At 63.2% G+C, this 10367-nt stretch overlaps 1 protein-coding gene across 1 annotated transcript; it reads left to right on the top strand.

Annotated features, from left to right (window-relative positions):
- The first annotated feature begins 1136 nt into the window (after positions 1-1136).
- Positions 1137-9588, top strand: ACHE (acetylcholinesterase (Cartwright blood group)). Its single transcript, XM_054052720.1, has 4 exons — positions 1137-1189; positions 5523-7047; positions 8201-8367; positions 9313-9588. Exons 2-4 carry the CDS (start codon positions 5534-5536, stop codon positions 9441-9443), a joined length of 1812 nt encoding a protein of 603 aa, XP_053908695.1. The 5' UTR covers positions 1137-1189; positions 5523-5533; the 3' UTR covers positions 9444-9588.
- Positions 9589-10367: the final 779 nt, after the last annotated feature.

The following is a 10367-nucleotide window of genomic DNA, read 5'->3' as shown; positions in this document are numbered from 1 at the left end:
CCTAAAAGGTGGTTTTTACCTCAAAACTACAACTTTCACCCCGAGTCTCTTCACAAATACCCCCAAAACCACCATCTTTCACCCCAAACCTCCTCACAGCTCTCCCCAAAACCGCGACTTTCGCCTCAAACTTCCCCTCAAACTGCCCAAAAATGTCATTTTTTACCCCCAACCCCTTCAGAAATGCCCCAAATCCCCATTTTTCCCCCCAATCCCCCCCGGCCGCTCCCTGGGGGGGAGGGGCAGCTCCGGCTCAGGTTCCCGACGGTCTATTTTTAGCACACGGGGAGGGAAGAACCCCCCCCCCCTTCATCTATGGGGCAGCAGTGGAGCTCCATGGGGCGCTATGGCCCTCTATGGAGCTCTATAGGTCCTTATAGATCTCTATGGGGCTCTATAGGGCTCTATTGCATGCTATAGGGCTCTATGGGTCCCTATGGGTCTTCATGGGTCTCTATAGGGCGCGATAGGGCTCTATGGGTCTCTGTGGGTCCCTGTGGGGCTTCATTGAGCTCTATGGGCCCCTATGGGGCTCTATAGGCTCCTATGTGTCTCTATGTGTCTCTATGGGTCCCTATGGGTCCCTATGGGTCCCTATGGGTCCCTATGGCTCTCTATGGGTCTCTATGGCTCTCTATGGCCCTCTATGGGTCTCTATGGGTCCCTATGGCTCTCTATGGGTCCCTATGGCTCTCTATGGGTCTCTATGGGTCCCTATGGTTCCCTATGGCTCTCTATGGGTCCCTATGGCTCTCTATGTGTCTCTATGGGTCTCTATGGCTCTCTATGTGTCTCTATGGGTCCCTATGGCTCTCTATGGCTCTCTATGGGTCCCTATGGGTCCCTATGGCTCTCTATGTGTCTCTATGGGTCCCTATGGGTCCCTATGGGTCTCTATGTGTCTCTATGGGTCCCTATGGGTCCCTATGGGTCTCTATGTGTCTCTATGGGTCCCTATGGCTCTCTATGGCTCTCTATGGGTCTCTATGGGTCCCTATGGCTCTCTATGGGTCCCTATGGGTCTCTATGTGTCTCTATGGGTCCCTATGGGTCGCGGTCCCTCCCGGGTGGGGGAGGGGCGGTGCCGCAGCGGGTGGGGGAGGGGCCGCTCCTCCCCCCCCCCATTTAACCCTTCCCCCCCCGGTGTTTTCCAGACGCCGCGAGCGGAGGGAGCGGAGCGGGAGGAGAGGCGAGAGCGGGGACCCCCCCCCCCCATAGCGCCCCACAGCCCCCCCATACTGCCCCCCCACAGCCCCCCCCGCCCTCCGTCCCTTCTGTCCCTTCGTCCTCCAGACCCGCCCCTCCCCCATCGCCCCTTCCTCTCATCCCACAGCGCCCCACAGACCCCCATGGCCCCCATTATCCCCTCATGGCCCCCATTATCCCCCCATCGCCCCCCATTATCCCCCCATCATCCCCTCATCGCCCCACAGACCCCCATCGCCCCCCATCATCCCCTCATCGCCCCTTCCTCTCATCCCCCATCGCCCCACAGACCCCCATGGCCCCCATCATCCCCTCATCGCCCCACAGACCCCCATCACCCCCCATCATCCCCCCATCGCCCCCCATCATCCTCTCATGGCCCCACAGACCCCCATCGCCCCCCATCATCCCCCCATCGCCCCACAGACCCCCATCACCCCCCATTATCCCCACATCGCCCCCCATCATCCCCTCATCGCCCCACAGACCCCCATCGCCCCCCATCATCCCCTCATCTCCCCTTCCTCTCATCCCCCATCGCCCCACAGACCCCCATGGCCCCCATCATCTCCTCATGGCCCCCCATTATCCCCCCATTATCCCCCCATTATCCCCCCATCATCCCCTCATCGCCCCACAGACCCCCATCACCCCCCATTATCGCCACATCGCCCCCCATCATCCCCTCATGGCCCCACAGACCCCCATCGCCCCCCATCATCCCCCCATCGCCCCACAGACCCCCATCGCCCCCCATTATCCCCCCATCGCCCCACAGACCCCCATCGAACCCCATTATCCCCCATCGAACCCCATTATCCCCTCATCGCCCCACATTATCCCCTCATCGCCCCCATCATCCCCTCAGCGCCCCCATTATCCCCCCAGCGCCCACAGACCCCATCGCCCCCCATCATCCCCTCATCGCCCCCCATTATCCCCCATCTCCACCATTGCCCCCCATTATCCCCTCACCGCCCCCCACTGCCCCCTTCATCCTCCCCCCATCTTCCCCATCTCCCCTCATCGCCCCCCATCGCCCCCCCATTGCCCCCATCACCCCCATTGCGCCCCTTCATCCTCCTCCCATCTTCCCCATCTCCCCTCATCGCCCCCCATTATCTCCTCCATCGTCCCCATTGCACCCCTTCATCCTCCCCATCTCTCCCCATTGCCCCCCACTGCCCCCATCGCCCCCATTATCTCCTCATAGCCCCCCCATTTCCCCCATTATCTCCCCACTCATTCTCCCCATCTCTCCCCATTGCCCCCCACTGCCCCCATCGCCCCCCGTTATCTCCCCATAGCCCCCCATTTCCCCATCTCTCCCCATTTCTCCCCATTATCTCCCCCATTGCCCCCCATTGCGCCCCTTCATCCTCCTCCCATCACCCCTCATCGCCCCCCATTTTCCCCCATATCCCCACTCATCCTCCCCATCTCTCCCCATAGCCCCCCATTATCTCCCCATCTCTCCCATTGCCATCTCCCCCGTCACCCCCATTATCTCCCCATTATCCCCCATTGCCGCCCATCGCCCCACATCTCCCCCATTGCCCCCTTCATCCTCCCCATCTCCCCCCTCATCTTCCCCAGTCCCCCCATTGCCCCCCATTATCCCCCTTCATCTCTCCCCATTGCCCCATTATCTTTCCCTTGCCCCTCATCGCCCCCCATTATCCCCCATTGCCCCCCATCACCCCCCATTATCCCCCATTGCTCCCCATTGCCCCCCATCACCCCCATCCTTCCCCATTACCCCCCCAATTACCCCCCAGTTCCTCCCCATCGCCCCCCCATTGCTCCCCCAATTGTCCCCCCCATTCCCCCTCCGCACCCCCGGGTACCACTTGCATTGGTGGGGGGGTGTCTCCCTATGGGGCAGGGATCTATGGGGCAGGGCACCTCCCTATGGATGAGATATAGGGGGTGGGGCCCCCCTATGGGGCAGGATCTCCCTATGGGGCAGGGATCTATGGGGCTGGGCAAGGGGTGGGTGTCTCCCTATGGGTGCAGAGGAGTTGGGGTCCTCCTATGGGGCTGGGTCTATAGGGGGTGGGCGCCCCCCTATGGATGCATAGGGGCTGGGATCCCCCTGTGGGGCAGGGCTCTATGGGGCAGGGCTCTATGGGGCACGGTCTGTAGGGCGTGGGTGTCTCCCTATGGATGTATAGCGGGTGGGGTCCCTATGGGGCAGGGATCTATGGGGCTGGGTGTAGGGTATATGGATGCATAGGGGCTGGGGTTCTGTGGGGCAGGGCTCTATGGGGCTGGGGTTCTGTGGGGCAGGGCTCTATGGGGCTGGGCATCTCCCTATGGATGTATAGGGCGTGGTATCCCGCTATGGGACTGGGTTCTGTGGGGCTGGGGTCCTCCTATGGGGCAGAGGATCTCCCTATGGGGCAGGGGGTGTAGGGCCTGGGGCTGCCTGTGGGGCCAGATCTGTGGGGCTGGGCCCTCTCTATGGGGCAGGGCGCTATGGGGCAGGGGATGTAGGGCATAGGGAGTCTCCCTGTGGATGCATAGGGGATGAGTGTCTCTGTGGGGCAGGGCGCTATGGGGCAGGGCTGTAGCTATGGGGCAGCGCTATGGGGCAGGGCTCACACCTGCCTGCCCCCCCCCCTTCCGTTTCCGCTGGGATTTGGGGCTATTTTGGGCTTCGCCACCTGCTGCCCCACGGCGGGGGGGGGATGTGGGGCGGGGGGGGGGGCAGCACCCATTGGGCCCCATAGCTCTGCCCCATAGCTCTGCCCCATAGCTCTGCCCCATGGCCTGCAGCACTGGGAGGGAACTGGGGAGGAACTGGTGCCGAACTGGTGCCAGTGAGGGGAACTGGGAGGAACTGGGGGGGAACTGGGAGGTACTGGGGGGGAACTGGGGAGGAACTGGGAGGAACTGGTGCCACTGGGAGGTACTGGGGGACACTGGTGGTGATGGGGGGACACTGGGGGGAAACTGGGAGGCACTGGGACGGGAGCTGGGGGGGCACTGGGGGGGGGGACACCGATGGTGAGGCGTTTTGGGGGGGGGAACTGGGAGGCACTGGTGGTGATGGGGAGGCATTTTGGGGGGGGAACTGGGAGGAACTGAAGGGGAACTGGTGTTGCTGGGGGGAATTGGGGGGCATTGGTGGAAGGGGGGGGCACTGGGGGGGCACTGGGAGGTGCTGGGGGGGCACTGGGGGGAACTGGGGGGAACTGGGGGGCACTGGGAGGCGCTTGGAGGGACACTGGGGGAACTGGTGCTGCTGGGGGGGAACTGGAGGGCACTGGGCTGCCCCCCCCCAGCCCCACGGCTGCTGCTCTGCCCCATAGATCCCCCCCAGCCCCATAGATGCCCTCTCAACCCCATGGATCCCATTGCAATGTGCGACTCCCAGCCCCATAGATGCTCCCCAGCCCCACAGACGCTCCCCAGTCCCACAGATCCCATTCCATTGAGGTCCTCTCCAGCCCCATAGATGCTCCCCAGCCCCACAGACGCTCCCCAGCCCCACAGATCCCATTCCATTGAGGTCCCCTCCAGCCCCATAGATGCTCCCCAGCCCCACAGACGCTCCCCAGCCCCACAGATCCCATTCCATTGAGGTCCCCTCCAGCCCCATAGATGCCCTCCAGCCCCATAGACACTCCCCAGCCCCATAGATGCTCTCCAGCCCCACAGACGCTCCCCAGCCCCACGGATCCCATTCCATTGAGGTCCTCTCCAGCCCCATAGACGCTCCCCAGCCCCACGGATCCCATTCCATTGAGGTCCTCTCCAGCCCCACAGACGCTCCCCAGCCCCACAGATCCCATTCCATTGAGGTCCCCTCCAGCCCCATAGATGCTCCCCAGCCCCACAGACGCTCCCCAGCCCCACAGATCCCATTCCATTGAGGTCCCCTCCAGCCCCATAGATGCCCTCCAGCCCCATAGACACTCCCCAGCCCCATAGATGCTCTCCAGCCCCATAGACGCTCCCCAGCCCCACGGATCCCATTCCATTGAGGTCCCCTCCAGCCCCACAGACGCTCCCCAGCCCCATAGATGCTCTCCAGCCCCATAGACGCTCCCCAGCCCCACGGATCCCATTCCATTGAGGTCCCCTCCAGCCCCATAGACGCTCCCCAGCCCCATAGATGCTCTCCAGCCCTATAGACGCTCCCCAGCCCCACGGATCCCATTCCATTGAGGTCCCCTCCAGCCCCACAGACGCTCCCCAGCCCCACATATCCCATTCCATTGAGGTCCTCTCCAGCCCCACAGATGCTCCCCACAGATCCCATTCCCTCGAGCCCCCCCCCAGCACCCCATAACCGTCCTCTCTCCCCACAGCCTCCCCCACCATGGCGATCCGCCCCACTCCGGCCTTCCTCCTGCTCCTCCTCCTCCCCTTGGCCGACGCCGAGGACCTCGTTGTCCCCACGGCGTCGGGGCCGGTGCGCGGCACCCACGTCCCGGTGGGCGCTGAGGCGGTGGTGGCGGCTTTCTTGGGGATCCCCTACGCCGAACCCCCCGTGGGGCGTCTCCGTTTCCGACCTCCTCAGCCGGCGAGACCTTGGCAAAGCGTCTTAGATGCCTCCAGCCATCGGCACGCGTGTTACCAGGCCGTGGACACCATGTTCCCCGGTTTCGGGGGGTCCGAGATGTGGAACCCCAACCGGGAGATGAGCGAAGATTGCCTCTACCTCAACGTTTGGGTCCCATCTCCTCGGCCGCCAACGGCCGTCCCCGTTTTGGTTTGGATTTACGGCGGAGGCTTCTACAGCGGCGCCGCTTCGTTGGACGTCTACGACGGCCGTTACCTCGCCGACGCCGAAGGCGTGGTGGTGGTCTCCATGAATTACCGCGTGGGCGCTTTGGGTTTCTTGGCGTTGCCGGGGCACCCGGAAGCACCGGGTAACGTCGGGTTGATGGATCAACGTTTGGCCTTGAGGTGGGTCCAAACCAACATCGCGGCTTTCGGCGGAGACTCCGGTGCCGTCACCATCTTCGGCGAAAGCGCCGGCGCCGCTTCCGTCGGTTTGCACTTGTTGTCCTCCGCCAGCCGAAGCCTCTTCCACCGCGCCGTCCTCCAAAGCGGATCCCCCAACGGCCCCTGGGCCACCGTGGGCGCCGCCGAGGGCCGGCGGCGAGCGGCCACTTTGGCCAAACTGGTCGGATGCGGCGGCGGCGGCGGTGGGAACGTCCTCAACGAGACGGAGCTGTTGGGTTGTCTCCGGGCCAAATCGCCGCCGGAGTTGGTGGAACAGGAGGCCTCGGTCTTGCCCCAACAAGGGGTTTTCCGCTTCGCCTTCGTGCCGGTGGTGGACGGAGACTTCTTGGTGGACACTCCCGAAGCGTTGTTGGCGGTGGGAGGTGGCGCCGAAGCAGAGGTTCTTCTCGGAGCCGTCCAAGATGAAGGCACCTACTTTCTGGTCTACGGAGTGCCGGGTTTCGGCAAAGATAACGAGAGCTTAATCAGCCGCGAGGAGTTCTTGGGTGGGGTGAGGTTGGGCGTCCCTCAAGCCAACGAGTTGGCGGCCGAGGCCGTGGTCCTGCAGTACACGGATTGGTTGGATCAGGACAATCCGGTGAAGAACCGCGAGGCGTTGGACGACATCGTCGGCGACCACAACGTGGTTTGTCCCCTCATGCACTTCGCCCAACGCTGGGCGGAACGAGGAGGGAAGGTCTACGCGTACCTCTTCGACCATCGGGCGTCGAACCTCCTGTGGCCGCCGTGGATGGGGGTTCCTCACGGCTATGAGATCGAGTTCGTCTTCGGGCAACCGCTCAACCCCACTCTCAACTACACGGCCGAGGAGGAGCAGCTGAGCCGCAGGATCATGCGCTACTGGGGCAACTTCGCCCGCACCGGGTACGCGGAGAGGGGCGGAGAGCGGCCTACGGAGGGGTGGAGAGGGGCCTACGGAGGGGTGGAGGGGCGGACAGGGGCCTACGGAGGGGTGGAGGGATGGAGAGGGACCTACGGAGGGGGTGGAGTGGATGGAGGGAATGGTGGAGGGATGGAGAGGGACCTACGGAGGGAGAACCATGGAGGTGGAGAACATGGAGAGGTGGAACGGTGGAGGGATGGAGAGGGACCTATGGAGGGGGTGGAGGGGCGGAGAGGGACCTACGGAGGGTGTGGAGGGATGGAGGGGGACCTACGGAGGAGATGGAGGGATGGAGGGAATGGTGGAGGGGCGGAGAGGGGCCTACGGAGGGGGTGGAGGGATGGAGGGATGGAGAGGGACCTACAGAGGTGGAACCATGGAGGTGGAGAACGTGGGGAGGTGGAGGGATGGAGAGGGACCTACGGAGGGGGTGAAGGGATAGAGAGGGTCCTACGGAGGGGTGGAGGGATGGAGAGGGATCTACGGAGGAGATGGAGGGATGGAGAGGGACCTACAGAGGGGGTGGAGGGACGGAGAGGGACCTATGGAGGTTGTGGAGGGAGGGAGGGATGGAGATAAGCCTACGGAGATGGTTGAAGGAATGGAGGGAGGGAGATAAGTCTACAGAGATGGTTGAGGTGATGGGTGGAGAGAGAAATGGATGGAGATGACATGGATGGAGATAAGGCTGTGTGGATGGTTAATGAGGTGGGTGAGTGGATGGAGAGATGGATGGAGATAAGGCTGTGGAGATGGTTGAGGTGATGGAGGGATGGATGGAGGGACGGAGATGACGTGGATGAAGTGGCCAATGTAGATGGTTGATGAACTGAGTGGGTGGATGGAGAGATGGAGGTGGATGAGCCTGCGGAGATGGTTGAGGTGTTGGATGGAGGCATGGAGAGAAGCCTACGGAGATGGTTGGTTGATGAGTTGGATGGATGGAGAGAAGCCTCCATAGATGGAGCGATGGATGGATGGATGGAAGGATGGATGGAAGGATAGAAGGATGGATGGAAGGAAGGATGGATGGAGCTAAACCCTCCTGGCGGATGGTCTGGGGTGGGGTGGGAGGCCTGGCTGCTCCGGTGTCCGTCCCCCGCTGAGCACCGCCGCCCCCCTCTCCCCCCGCAGGGACCCCAATGAGCCGTGGGAGCGGGAGCGGCGATGGCCGCCGTACACGGCCACCGAGCAGCGCTACGCCCGCCTCAACGCCCGTCCCCTGGCGGTGGCCCAGGGCCTCCGCGCCCAACCCTGCGCCTTCTGGACGCGCTTCCTGCCCAAACTGCTCAACGTCACCGGTGAGGGGACACCACCGGGCCCGGGACAGCGCGGGGAGGGGGACCATGGAGGGGAAGAACATGGGGAGGGGGAACAAAGGGTCATGGGGACATAATGAGGTGGAACCATGGAGGTGGAGAACGTGGGGAGGTGGAACGGAGGATGATGGGGGACATGGGGAGGTGGAACTGTGGAGGTGAAGGACATGGAGAAGTGGTACCAATCATGTGGAGAACACGAGGAGGTCCTGGGCCCAGACTTGGGGGTCCCTTGAGTGACTTTTGGGGTCCTTGAAGTCACTTTTGAGGTCCCTGAAGTCACTTTTGGGTTCTCAGGGTGGGGTTTGGGGTCTTTGGGGTCACCTTGGGGGGGTCCCTGGGGTCACTTTTGAGGTCCTTGAGGTCACGGTTGGGTTCTCGGGGAGGTTTGGGGTCACCTGGGGAGTCCCTGAGGTCACTTTGGGGGTCCCTGAAGTCACTTTTATGTTCTTGGGGGGGGGTGGGGTCTTTGGGGTCACCTTGGGGGATCCCCAAAGTCACTTTCGGGTTCTTGGAGGGGTTTGGGGTCACTTTGGGGGGGGTCCCTGGGGTCACTTTTGGGGTCCCTTTTGGGTTCTCGGGGCGGGAGGGGGGGGGGGGGGTGGTCTCCGAGGTCCCTTTTGGGTTCTCTGGGGGGTTTGGGGTCACCTTGGGGGGTCTCTAAGGTGACTTTGGGGGGTCCCTGGGGTCACTTGGGGGGTCCCTGTCCCATCACCCCCCAAAGAAGGGGTGCGGGGGGGCTCTCAGTGCCGGCCGCGAGCTTTGAGGTGGGTTTGGGGGTTCCTCAGAGAGCTTCGGGGGTTCCTCAGGGGGGAGTTTGTTTTTTTTTTTGAGGTCCTTTTTTGAGTTTTGGGGTCTCGGAGGTCCCTTTTGGAACCCCCGTTGGGTTTTGGGGTCCTGGGGGTGAGTTTTGGGGTCCCCCCGCAGGTGGTCCGGGGGCGCTGGAGGACGCCGAGCGGCAGTGGCGGTTGGAGTTCCATCGCTGGAGCTCCTACATGGGCCGATGGCGCAGCCACTTCGAGCACTACAGCCGCCAGGAGCGCTGCCGCCCGCTCTGAGCACCCCAAAACCTGCCCGGGGCGCCCCAAAACCGACCTGGGCACCCCAAAACCGACCCGGGCACCCCAAAACCCGCTCTGAGCACCCCAAAACCTGCCCGGGGCGCCCCAAAACCCACTGGGCACCCCAAAACCGACCCGGGCACCCCAAAACTGACCTGAGCGCCCCAAAACCAGCTCTGAGTGCCCCAAAACCGACCCGGGCACCCCAAAACCTGCACTGAGCACCCCAAAACTGCCCCGAGCACCCCAAAACCCGCTCTGAGCGCCCCAAAACCGACCCAGGCGCCCCAAAACCGACCCGGGCACCCGAAAACTGACCCGAGCGCCCCAAAACTGCCCCGAGCACCCCAAAACCCGCTCTGAGCACCCCAAAACCTGCCCCGGGTGCCCCAAAACCGACCCTGAGCACCCCAAAACTGCCCCGAGCGCCCCAAAACCCACACCGAAAGCTCAGCCCTAAACCTTAGAAGCTCAAAATCCATCCCCGCACCCCCAAAAGCGGCACCTGCACCCCAGAAGTGGCACCCAAAGCCTGGCCCTGCACCCCAAAATCCACCCCAGCACCTCAAAATCCACCCCAGCACCCCAAAACTGGTACCCACACCCTGACGCTGCCCCCAAAATCCACCCCAGCACCCCAAAACTGGCATCTGCACCCCAAAACCCACCATGGCACAGGCACAGCCCCCCCAAAAAGCTGCCCCCCGGCCCCACAAAACCCACCACAGCCCCCCCAAAAGCTGTCCCCACACCATCACAGCACCCCAAAACGGGCACCTGCACCCCAAATCCTGCCCCCCCCCCACACCAGTATCAAACTGGAATCGGCACTGGGATCGGCACAGCCTCTGCCCCCCCACAAATCCCCACAAATCCCTTCCTGACACCCCAAATCCCAAAGCCCCCCCCAAAATCCCCCCC

This window comes from Cuculus canorus, chromosome 36 (assembly GCF_017976375.1).
Source record: "Cuculus canorus isolate bCucCan1 chromosome 36, bCucCan1.pri, whole genome shotgun sequence".
Classification (NCBI taxonomy): domain Eukaryota; kingdom Metazoa; phylum Chordata; class Aves; order Cuculiformes; family Cuculidae; genus Cuculus; species Cuculus canorus.
This window is presented reverse-complemented; position numbering and strand designations above follow the sequence as displayed.

Bases quoted from the DNA above. Each gene is read 5' to 3' on its own strand.
- ACHE (XM_054052720.1), top strand. From the start codon at position 5,534: ATGGCGATCCGCCCCACTCCGGCCTTCCTCCTGCTCCTCCTCCTCCCC. The intron at 7,048-8,200 runs GTACGCGGAGAG...CTCCCCCCGCAG, and splicing joins GGCAACTTCGCCCGCACCGG to GGACCCCAATGAGCCGTGGG. The intron at 8,368-9,312 runs GTGAGGGGACAC...GTCCCCCCGCAG, and splicing joins CAAACTGCTCAACGTCACCG to GTGGTCCGGGGGCGCTGGAG.